Below are 12,838 nucleotides of genomic sequence, written 5' to 3'. Positions count from 1 at the left end.
AAAAGGCACCTGAAGGACTCTCAGACCTTGAGAAAGAAAATTGTCTGGTTTGATGAGTCAAAGATTGAACTCTTTGGTGTGAATGCCAGGCGTCACGTTTGGAGGAAACCAGGCACCGCTCATCACCAGGCCAATACCATCCCTACAGTGAAGCATGGTGGTGGCAGCATCATGCTGTGGGGATGTTTTTCAGCGGCAGGAACTGGGAGACTAGTCAGGATAAAGGTAAAGATGACTGCAGCAATGTACAGAGACATCCTGATGAAAACCTGCTCCAAAGTGCTCTTGACCTCAGACTGGGGCGACGGTTCATCTTTCAGCAGGACAACGACCCTAAGCACACAGCCAAGATATCAAAGGAGTGGCTTCAGGACAACTCTGTGAATGTCCTTGAGTGGCCCAGCCAGAGCCCAGAGTTGAATCCGACTGAAAATCTCTGGAGAGATCTTAAAATGGATGTGCACCGACGATTTCCATCCAAACTGATGGAGCTTGAGAGATGCTGCAAAGAGGAATGGGCGAAACTGGCCAAGGACAGGTGTGCCAAGCTTGTGGCAACATATTCAAAAAGACTTGAGGCTGTAATTGCTGCCAAAGGTGCATCGACAAAGTATTGAGCAAAGGCTATGAATACTTATGTACATGTGATTTCTCAGTTTTATTATTTTTAATAAATTTGCAAAAACCTCAAGTAAACTTTTTTCATGTTGTCATTATGGGGGTGTTGTGTGTAGAATTCTGTGGAAAAAAATGAATTTAATCCATTTTGGAATAAGGCTGTAACATAACAAATGCTGAAAAAGTGATGCGCTGTGAATACTTTCCGGATGCACTGTATGTAAACAGACTATAAAGTTAAGATTAAGTCTCTAAATTTATAAGCAGGATGTCAACAACATTGTAAGACATAAGAAATAAAATCAACACATCAGAAACATTATACAGATGGCACAGCTGAGTAAACTTACATTTATTGATTCAATTTGTCCAAATTCTTCAAACAAGTTGGTTAAATCTTGCTGAGTGGCTTTCTTGTCCACTTGACCGACCCACAGTGTAGTACTACACACTGTAACACAATGCATAAACATGATTAGATATTACCAATGAAATTTCATTACATTAAATAAGTAACCATACTTGCCACCACTGTTAATCCTAATGGCTTCTATTTGTAAAACAAATCAGTAAACTTGCCTATCTTCCCCTTATTTAAAGAAGAAAGAGATTCTAGGAGTGAGTCTTAAAAAACATAAATATGGTAACAGATAAAGATAGATAAGAACATGGTAAAGATAAAATGATGTGAATATTAGTACTGACAATAGGTTATTTTATTTAGTGTTGCTTGCAAATTATACTTTATCCTAGATAGGTATTTTATTAAAATACTCCCAAAAAAATTAAATAACTGAAAAACTTTAGAACATTGTAAACTGTCCTCTATTGTCAATTATAGCTCCTTCACCCCCCCCCCCCCCCCCCCCCCCCCCCCCCCCCCCCCCCCCCCAAAAAAGCTTTTAGATTTTTTGCATGGTTTAGGTATATTAGCAATGTTACAATGAGAAGCCTGAAAAGTTATAGTTATATTTTAATATAGTGCTATATTACCACTAAGTGTTTTTGATCGTATTGGAGGCAGTCCCTTTTTCTGTCGTTCTTTCTCTCTTTCTCGTGCTCTCCTCTCGCTTGAATATGATCTAGAAGATTTTCTTTTTCTCTCTCTTGATCTTGACCTTGAACGTTTCCGATGCTTTCGTTTTCGTGAGCCAGACCGAGACCGTGACCTTCTTTTCCTTGGTGATCTAAAAATTGATGTCACCTGTGAATCTTTATGAACCTCTGTCATGTCAAAGCCCTGAAACCAACAATCATTTTCCTTTCCTGGAAGGCTAGAAGTATAAAATTACAAATTTATGATAAGCATCTAATTTCTATAGTCATATTTTTACAAGATAAGTAATTTGACAACACAGCAAGAATATAAAATTGAATAATGCAATCAAAACAAATATCTAACCTAGACCGAGATTTAGAGCGTGTCCTAGAACGTGATTCAATAACTTTCTTTTCCTCAGGTTCAAAAATGTCCTCATCAACTATATCTTGTGCTTCATCGATTTCCATGTCCTGCAATGAGATTAGTCATACAAGCATTTGCTGTGTTATTAATCCCAATACGATTAACTTTTACTCAGAATGAAAAACTTGCAGATAAATTTAGCAATACCTAAAGTAAATCAAAAGATGGACAATTTTATAATATAATAAAATGTGCATTAATTTAACTCTACCTGCAGCCATCCCTCCACTTTGCCATATACAGTGTTAGCAGTTCCACAGGCAACCACAGCTTCCTGAAATAAAGTATGAAGGACTAAAATTAAATTATAATAGGACTACAATAATGAATATTGTAGTTAGACATGTTTTAATTTGTAACTGACTGTGACAAACCATACATACATACATGAGCACTCTAAAGGTTTTTGAAAAACTGAGTAAAATTGTAAAAGAGGATAGATATTCTTCTAATCTTTATATACTAGGGGGCTCTGCCCCCCTGCTCGCTTCGCTCGCCAACCCCTGGTGTTCTGAAATTACAAACAGTGTGATGTATGAATGAGATATAGCATAGTGTGAAGGTGTAGATGACGCATATAGGAAGCAAATAATTTCCCCTACATGCACAACTTTAAGATGGTCATTGTCGTCATCAGAGTCAACTTTGTCAGAGCTTAGAAAGAGCTGTGCAACTCCAGGAAGTAATGAAATGACCTGGTTACTAATGTGATCAACATTAATATTTTTTGGACATAATATAGTTTGTTGTGTTAAAAGGGGTATTTGGTGTAATGAGATTGCTGTTCCAAATATCTCCGTAACTCTTTTGAAAGCAATGCCAATTGTCTGCGTATTTTAAGGTGGACTGCAGAATAGCCGAGCGCATGGAATGTGGAATAATAGCTAAGCACTGTGTAAAATCTCCTCCTAATAAAAGTACCTTTGCTCCAAAGGGAATATTATTATTTATCAACGTTTGTAGAAGTTTATCAATGGTGTTGAGTAAGTGACTGGATGGCATTAGATGCAAAAGCAAATGAACTATTGTAGGATCTAATGCAGTTCATAAAGTTTTCACTTTCAGGTACTTCGTCAGTTAGAAGCTTCTGAAGATATTCAGGATATGAATGTAAAGGAGGCAGTCTAATTTGACCCTTTTGACAATAACGTGTAAATTCATTACTTGTATTGCTAGTTGTTTCTTCAGGGAAGTTAAGTGAATGATAATGATTGCAAATGACATTCAGTAATCCCAATGAATTTTCATGAATTGCGTTTATTTATTTTGTCCCTTCGCTGCCGTTTTTGTATCTCTGAGACTCGAGGTGTTTCGTTTTGAACCCTTGCCTGTTCCGATGCAGCACTTTGAGACGCGTGCTGTATGCGTGTACATTCATTGTGTCTGTCCATTTGCGCTCGTTTCTGTTAATGTGTTAGTTGAGCTTTGCGTTTTTGGAGCCGAGACATTTTTTCTTCCGTGGTTTCAGAAGCGTGTTGTATGCGCTGACGTGTATTTTTTTTTTTAATGCGGGTTCGTGTGTTTGGTCCCGTCACTTGAGCCGTATCGATTTGTACCTGTGATCGTGCATTCATTACTTGTTTGTTCTTCAGCATTAGATATATGGATAAGTAATAAGGAGGATCGCACTCACTGTTAATATGGAGCCTTTTCTGTGGTTAAACGGTTAATAGTGGATCAGTATAATGAGATCGACCTATGCTGCCTAATTTGAATGTGTTCAGATGACGTATGTTTAATACGGACGGTTCGTTTAGTAATGGGCAGGGTTGCCACCCGTCCTGTAAAATACGGAATCGTCCCGTATTTGAGAATGAAATTGCTCGTCCCGTTTTGAATCAATACAGGACGGGTTTTGTCCCGTATTTTTTTAATCCTTTTTTTTAAGGCAGCGTCTCATGCAAATCATCCCACACGCATTTTATGAAGATGCCTCCTTTCCTACTTTTGATTGGGTAATACTTGATGTCATCGTTATTTGATTGGTCATTTTAACTGTCCAGTGAGGAGGGCGGGTCTTTTAAGTAGAGTCTGCAAACTGTTGGCACTCGGATGTGGCCCCCCGCTGCAGTATGCGTCCCTTATTTTTTTGTATTAAAAGTGGTAACCCTAGGAAGGTTCTGTGGATATTCAGGATATGAATGTAAAGGAGGCAGTCTAATTTGACCCATTTGAGAACAACGTGTAAATTCATTACTTGTATTGCTAGTTGTTTCTTCAGGGAAGTTAAGTGAATGACAATGATTGCAAATGACATTCATTAATCCCAATGAATTTTCCTGAATAGTGGACTCATTATTGAACGCGTTGTCAGCTAACTGGCGCAATTGTTTAGCAGGTGTCTGTCGTTGATGTCCATGACGTGTATGTTTTGCTTGTGCTGTTTGAGAGGCGCGTCGTTGTATGTCCAGTATTTGGGACGTGTTGTTTTGGAGCTGTAATCGATTTGCCTGTGCTGTGTGAGAAGCCCGTTGTAGTTTACGGCGTGCATTGTTTGTATTGAGCCTTGCCCGTTTTTGTATGTCGGTCAGTTGAGCTTTCTCTTTTTGGAGCCTTGCCTGCTTGTTTTCCGGCATTTGAGATGTGCAGTGTAGACGTCTGCGTTTATTTATTTTGTCCCCTCGCTGCCCAGAGACATTTTTTCTTCTAGAAATATGGATAAGTAATAAAGAGGATCGCACTCAGTGTTAATATAGAGCCTTTTCTGCGCTTGAACGGTTAATAGTGCCTCATTGTAATGAGATCCACCTATGCTGCATAGTGTGAATTGTGTTTGGTCCCGTTATCCGAGCGGTATCGTTTTGTACCCGTGATCGTGAATTCATGACTTGTTTGTTCGTGAGCGTGAGAAATATGGATAAGTAATAAGGAGGATCGCACTCACTGTTAATATGGAGCCTTTTCTGCGGTTGAACGGTTAATAGTGCCTCATTGTAATGAGATCTACCTATACTGCATATTGTGAACGTGTTGAGATGACGTATGTTTAATACGGACGGTTCATTTAGAAATGGGGCTTTGTGTGTCATTTGTTATTTATGTTACTGTGGTCGTGGGTCTGAATCGTCGTTTTTGTGTAAGTTTCGTGTGCTATGTCCGTAGTCTGTCCCGTTTTGTGTCCAATGGGCTTTGTGTGGTGCTCGCGGCTTCTTTTTTTTGTGTGCTAGGGGCTTGTTGAATCCTCCTCTTTGTGTGTGTCCCGTTTCGTGTGCAATGGGTTTCGTGCTCCTTTTTTCTGTGCGCGACGCCTCATTTTTTATTTTACGTTGCATTCCATCCGGTTCCCGTTGCTTGCGTGTGTGTGTGTGGGGGGGGGGGGGGGGGGGGGTTTGGGGGGGATTTGTGGGGCGCCTGCGCAGTACGTCTTTTGCGGCCATGGCCCATTGCCGGATGTCCCTGCGTCCATCCGGTTTAGCATTCTCGGTTAGTAATGTGGATGGCATTATGGAGAATGGAAACAGCTGTGCACATGCAGTGATTTGAAAAAAATCATGTGTAACTTGAGGGACTCAAAGGTCTACATGTGAAACAAGACAAGTAGTAGTTTACAAAACAAAGCAGCATGTCTCATTTTAATTCAAACTTGCACATAAAGCGATTCAATAAAAAAATTAAATTAATGCCAAAAGTCGTAAACAGAAAACCAGTTCCCCTTCAAAGACATTATATATTGTATTAGAATATCCAATAAATTAATACTATATTTAAAGAAATTGCTTATTTAATGATTAAGAAACCGACTACTTATAATATCTGAAAGAGGTACCTGAAACACACTTAAAAGTACAGAAATGTATCCTGTGAAAATACAGCTAACTTGATACATTTCCAGCACGGTGTTTAGGATATTAAACACTAAGCATTTTAAACATCTCAAGGTAGAATCTTTCTTATTTTTGTACCATCTTTTCAATTACATATGCATTTTTTAAATTATGATCAAAAAACAAAATCATGTACTTTGTAAAACATAGTACATTTTTTCTCAGTTATACTTAATATTCATATGCATTGTTACCTGCTGCTGAATGTCAAGAGAATCATCTAATTTGTTATCAGGATCTTGAAGCTGAGTCTGACTATCATCTTGTGATGGTGTTGCAGAGTTTTCTGACCCAAACATCCCTTCTTGAGTCTCAAGTGAAGTCTTCAGGAGTGGGGTTTAAAAAAAAAAAGTATGAATACATTATACTAACAATAGCACCAATATTTGTATGACTTACAACTAACACATAAATTTAAGCACATCTTTGCAGTCCAGCATTCCCTTCCAGAACTTGACCCAACTGATTAATGATTCATAGCTGAGTAGTAGTTAATATTATGCATTTAGCTTACAAGTTTATCCAAGGAGACTTATAATATCAGATGATACAGTGGAACCTCTGTTCACATACAAATCGGTTTACGACCAAAAAGTTCGCCAAACTTTTGCCTAGGTTCACGACCACACACTCGGTATACGAACAAGCCAGTTTCCCTTTCGGTTTGTTCATGTTAAGTCTCTCCCTGTGCACCGAGAGAGAGCACGACACAGACACACACACAGGCAGCGCAAGAGAGAGACAGACGCACACACACAGGCAGCGCGAGAGAGAGACAGACGCACACACACACACACAGGCAGTGCGAGAGAGAGAGCTGGACACATAAGGTAGGAAGGCAGTTAAAGAATGCACTGGGCTTGATTTTGTTTTCACTTCTGTTTACAGCGATCGGTTCGTAGCGTGCATTGTTGCAATGTTACTTTCCTTGGTGGTTTATTAAATTACTGATTTTTTCAAATATTAATTTTTTTTCCCTGTGCTTAAAACTCATTAAAAAAAAGTGTTTTTAGCCAGCGGTTGGTAGCGCTATAGCGTGAACTATTGCAGTGTTAGTTTTCTCTGTTGTTCAAGGTTTTCTCAGTGTTATTCAATGTTTTCACATTTAGTTTACTATTACACTGTGCATTCTATGCTTTAATTAACTATATTTGTGCTTAAAAACTTAAAATATATATATATTTACATACAGTTCGTATGGTCTGGAACGGATTAATTGTATTTACATACAATCCTATGGGGGAAATTGCTTCAGTTCATGACCAAATTGGTTTACGACCAGAGTTTTGGAACGAATTATGGTCATGAACCGAGGTTCCACTGAACATATAAAAATATCTATTAACAGAGCAAAGGCAGACTAAGTGATCTGTTCAGGATCACACCTGGAGTCATAAATAGGGGCTAAGACAGCAATGCTGTATTCCTTTTGCTGAAAATAAAAAAGCACTTTTGGAGGAGCAGAAATCTATTTATTTTGCGGATGCCAATGAAAGACAACTAACCAAAATAGCTGAACCTGAAAGTGATGCAATACACAAATGGATGGTGTTGAGAAAACCAGGGCTATGGAGTCAGTAGATAAATTCTTCGACTCTGACTCCTTAGTTTCCGGTACTTCTGACTCAGACTCCCCGACTCAGACTCCTCTGTATTTAATATGCTAATGTATTTTCCATGTTGATTGAAGGAAGACAACATACACGTCATTTAACCACATAACTACTGGCTAGGAAGCTGACTCTCTACCGTATTGGCCAGTTAAACAAAAAAATGAAAACAATAAGGTTTTATTTATTACTTTTATCAAGTGGTTATAAAGTAGTAGCATGCATAAAAATCAGGAACAGGAACTTTACCAGTTCAAAAAAATATAAACCACATTCTTCGGTAGTTTTAAAACAAAAACAAAGCTTAACTACATTAACAAAAAACAGTTTATATATTAAACTTGGAATACATTAGAGTAGAATAGCTGTTAAATGCAATCCAAAATTAACTCAATGCAATGTTCTAAGAAACAGAATTGCTTCTGCCAGATCCTCTTTCATAGAAGCTCTTAAATCTGACTCGATTATTTTTAGATCTGAAAATAGTCTTTCAACACTGACATGGGTGGGTGGCATTGCTGTTACAGTTCTAGCCACATCACTAATAATCTCTGGATCAACAAGGATGGCTTCTTCTACAGTCAGTTTCGATGAGTGATCATACTTTTCAACATCTTATAATTCTTTAAAAAACTCCTGCTGGAATCTCTTTATTTGGACATTTACTGGTCGTTTATCTTCCACACATACTGTAGGTGATGTCGGTTTGCTTTTGAAACTTCCATTTTGTCCAAGTAGGAATCACAGTCTAATTCTTCATCTGAAGAGGATGATCCTGAGTTACCAGTGCTTATAGCTTCATCCAGTGGTGGTGTTTCGGGTAGTAGTAATCTCTTCATGTGAACTGCTACATTACAGAGTGCCTTTTTTCCCCATTAGCAATCTGGTCACTGCTCAACAAAATTTGGTTCATTAGATCAACATAAATAGCAGATAAGATTTGATTATCCAGTAAGAGACTCTCTCTTTTCTTCATTGAAGATACAATGCCATCAGCTATTAACCCTCCACTTTTGTTCAGGCAATACATCAAGCTCTTCCATTCTAAGAAAAATTTACTGGGTGTTAAATCTTCATATTGTGACCTCTTGGTGACAGTAAAGGGGTAAGAAAGTAGACTTTCCAGTTCTTTTACTTGTTCCCACTGGCTTTCAGTTAAAATATTTTCATTGTCCAGTTCTTCAAGAAAATCTTTTAGTTCAAGCAAACACTTTACCATCAAACAAGTGCTTCTCTAGCATGTTGTTTGATCCAAAATGGCTTCTTTTCCTGCACATCTCTTCAAAATGACATCTGTTTTAGGAGCCCTGGCTACAACAGTTACTTGCCTCAATTTGCCAATTAGAGTAGCTGCATGACGATCTTTCAATTCATCTCTTATTGCAAGTTTCAGTGTATGAACAGCACAATGCATATGTTGAATAGTAGTAAGCTTAGATTCTTCTTCAACAATGTTATCCAAACTTTCACTATTCTCTTCAGTTTCACTTTCTCCAATACTTATAGAACTGTCTTCCTCGAATATCTGTTTGTCACTTTCTTCATCTACTTTATTCATTTTCTCAATTGTGCTTAACATATTAGAAGCATTATCTGTCACAATACATAGAATCTGTTCCTTTTTAATTTCAAAATCTTCTAGAACAGGTGGTGTGAAACATTATGTTAAAGTTCAGCCCATCAGGCCACAGCACACACCTACAGCATTACACTTGTTTATACTCAAATGAACTTGGTTAAACACATTATATCTGAATTAAAATGAAAACACTTTTTGTAATGTACCATAATCCAGATTACAATATGTGAATGTCTGGTTGTATAATAGCTCATCTTAACTTCACACTAGTAGTAATGCAACTATGCGCACTAGGCTTAATTAAGTACTTAATTATGACTACTGTATGTGAAATGGGACATTTGAACTTGCTGTATTTTTTTTTTTATTACAATTTAAATTTATTAGGAGCCTGAGTCGGTACATTTTTGCCGACTCCAGGTACCCAAAATTGTCTCCAACTCCGACTCCACAGCCCTGGAGAAAACCCTCACAATGATTTATAACAACACCTAACAAAATGGCCATTAGAACCGTTTATAATTTTCAAATCAATTTTGATTCTTAAACTGCAATCACATTTTAATATTTATGAGAATGTGATTAATACTTTAATAGCAAAATGATTCTGCAGTATTACGGGTGGTACAATATGAATATTGTGCTGTTTAGATATCACCTTTGCCATTCACTCAATTCTGTTTGGTTATATGCATATCTTCATTAGAAGCATTTTTCAATGAAATACTCCTACAGTGCTTCCAGAAAGTATTCACAGCGCATCACTTTTTCCACATTTTGTTATGTTACAGCCTTATTCCAAAATGGATTAAATTCATTGTTTCCCCTCAGAATTCTACACACAACACCCCATAATGACAACGTGAAAAAAAGTTTACTTGAAGTTTTTGCAAATTTATTAAAAATAAAAAAACTGAGAAATCACATGTACATAAGTATTCACAGCCTTTTGCTCAATACTTTGTCGAAGCACCTTTGGCAGCAATTACAGCCTCAAGTCTTTTTGAATATGATGCCACAAGCTTGGCACACCTATCCTTGGCCAGTTTCGCCCATTCCTCTTTGCAGCACCTCTCAAGCTCCATCAGGTTGGATGGGAAGCGTCGGTGCACAGCCATTTTAAGATCTCTCCAGAGACGTTCAATCGGATTCAAGTCTGGGCTCTGGCTGGGCCACTCAAGGACATTCACAGAGTTGTCCTGAAGCCACTCCTTTGATATCTTGGCTGTGTGCTTAGGGTCGTTGTCCTGCTGAAAGATGAACCGTCGCCCCAGTCTGAGGTCAAGAGCGCTCTGGAGCAGGTTTTCATCCAGGATGTCTCTGGACATTGCTGCAGTCATCTTTCCCTTTACACTGACTAGTCTCCCAGTCCCTGCCGCTGAAAAACATCCCCACAGCATGATGCTGCCACCACCATGCTTCACTGTAGGGATGGTATTGGCCTGGTAATGAGCGGTGCCTGGTTTCCTCCAAACGTGACGCCTGGCATTCACACCAAAGAGTTCAATCTTTGACTCATCAGACCAGATAATTTTCTTTCTCATGGTCTGAGAGTCCTTCAGGTGCCTTTTGGCAAACTCCAGGCGGGCTGCCATGTGCCTTTTTACTAAGGAGTGGCTTCCGTCTGGCCACTCTACCATACAGGCCTGATTGGTGGATTGCTGCAGAGATGGTTGTCCTTCTGGAAGGTTCTCCTCTCTCCACAGAGGATCTCTGGAGTTCTGACAGAGTGACCATCGGGTTCTTGGTCATCTCCCTGACTAAGGCCCTTCTTCCCCGATCGCTCAGTTTAGATGGCCGGCCAGCTCTAGGAAGAGTCCTGGTGGTTTCGAACTTCTTCCATTTACGGATGATGGAGGCCACTGTGCTCATTGGGACCTTCAAAGCAGCAGAAATTTTTCTGTAACCTTCCCCAGATTTGTGCCTTGAGACAATCCTGTCTCGGAGGTCTACAAACAATTCCTTTGACTTCATGCTTGGTTTGTGCTCTGACATGAACTGTCAACTGTGGGACCTTATATAGACAGGTGTATGCCTTTCCAAATCATGTCCCATCAACTGAATTTACCATAAGTGGACTTCAATTAAGCTGCAGAAACATCTCAAGGATAATCAGGGGAAACAGGATGTACCAGAGCTTAATTTTGAGCTTATGTACATGTGCTTTCTCAATTTTTTTATTTTTTAATAAATTTGCAAGAATCTCAAGTAAACTTTTTTTCACATTGTCATTATAGGGTGTTGTGTGTAGAATTCTGAGGAAAAAAATGAATTTAATCCATTTTGGAATAAGGCTGTAACATAACAAAATGTGGAAAAAGTGACGTGCTGTGAATACTTTCCGGATGCACTGTATATGTTTATTAGCTCCCACGTATAAGCTTCCAATAAAGAATTTACAGCTTTAGGCTCCCGAAATACACATATTACTTTTACATTAAGTTAATAATTGAGGCTGAGCTTCGTCCTTCCACAATCAGAACTACAAAAATTAAAAGGCCAGATTCATCAGCTTACCTTAAGAAATTTTTCAATGTTCCTTTTTTTTTTTTATTATTACTTATCCCAAAAACTTGTCATTAAGATGCAGTGACATCACAACATGATAGTTACATCCAATATACTGCTATGATTACCAAAATAAATGCAACCTATCTACCTTCTGAGGTTGTTGATCTTGTTGTTCCATTAGTTGCTTCTGAAATTGCTCCAGGTTTTGCTGTTGCAGGTGTTCAGCCAGTTGATGGAATATTGAACTGTTGATGGATTCTGCTACAACAGGCCTGAAAAGGACAGACAACTTTTACATTTATATTTTAATTTTCCCTACAAGCCTGCTGAAAACAGAGAGAAGATGATGTTTAATTTATGATAACGCAATATCTCACGGTGGTTGACCACACATTGGTTTTTAAATTAATAAAGTATACTACCAGCTCAGTATTTATATTGTGTGTTTGTGGAAGACCAGCATTATTTTCTGTACTGTAACCAAAATTCATGCAATCGGTAGCAGAAAGACTCGAGGGACTTATCAGGAGCATTTTATACAAAAAGATAAACTGAATTACAAAATAAAAATAATGTACTAAATGACGCAGTAACAATGAAAAAAAAATTGTACACAGGAGTAGTTAAGCTAATTAAGCAACTACTGTAATATCCCATCCCATTCCTGACAGATCCATGCTGTTTGCTGGGTTCACAGGGGCCAAGTGATCTAATGACACAGATTGACTGTGTGAAGAGATGTACAGTGTGGTATAGGGGCTGAGCCACTTGAATCTAAACTGCCACGCAATCTGAACAAATCCCAATACTGCACTTATAATCCCACAGATGCTGGTAAAGTTGTTCCAACTGTAAAAAGAAATCCATAACTAGTCTCTTCATCTTATATGTCTCTCTGAATAAGGCAGTCAGATAAATCTATACAGTAATAACCTGTTGATGTTTCACAAGGAATATGGAGGCAAGGGTAATAGTTAGATACAATCATAGACAAAAGCAAAAAAAACTCTTGACCAGAATTTCCATGTGTTGATTCAACATAAAACCAATCAAGACAAGCAGATGTTAATTAAATGACTGCAAATGTCAAATGCAGGAAAGTTTAACCAATAAAAACAAAAAGAAATTGACATACTACTGTTGGGATGCCATATGAAGAATAAATGTCACAACCACCACCTGCATGTCATGTCCTCTCTCATCGCATCCATAAACCTCCTCTTAGGCTTTC

General features: G+C 38.3%; 1 protein-coding gene across 38 annotated transcripts in view; it reads right to left on the bottom strand.

Annotated features, from left to right (window-relative positions):
* Positions 1-12,838, bottom strand: part of scaf8 (SR-related CTD-associated factor 8) — a 314,948-nt gene that overhangs the window by 112,583 nt on the left and 189,527 nt on the right. For 15 of the 38 annotated variants that reach the window (XM_051925170.1, XM_051925182.1, XM_051925172.1 and 12 more), the window contains exons 9-14: positions 11,756-11,879; positions 6,102-6,230; positions 2,295-2,357; positions 2,021-2,130; positions 1,612-1,892; positions 969-1,069 (exon numbers count right to left, since the gene is read on the bottom strand). The exons of 15 other annotated variants lie outside the window; for them this stretch is intronic. In XM_051925170.1, coding sequence (XP_051781130.1) covers positions 969-1,069; positions 1,612-1,892; positions 2,021-2,130; positions 2,295-2,357; positions 6,102-6,230; positions 11,756-11,879 — 808 coding nt within the window. The remainder of the gene's footprint in view (positions 1-968; positions 1,070-1,611; positions 1,893-2,020; positions 2,131-2,294; positions 2,358-6,101; positions 6,231-11,755; positions 11,880-12,838) is intronic. 8 more of the 38 variants (XM_051925197.1, XM_051925168.1, XM_051925167.1 and 5 more) reach the window with 8 other exon arrangements.

This window comes from Erpetoichthys calabaricus, chromosome 3 (genome assembly GCF_900747795.2).
Source record: "Erpetoichthys calabaricus chromosome 3, fErpCal1.3, whole genome shotgun sequence".
NCBI lineage: Eukaryota > Metazoa > Chordata > Cladistia > Polypteriformes > Polypteridae > Erpetoichthys > Erpetoichthys calabaricus.
The sequence above is the reverse complement of the archived record's forward strand: the minus strand, read 5'-3'. Positions and strand labels throughout refer to the sequence as shown.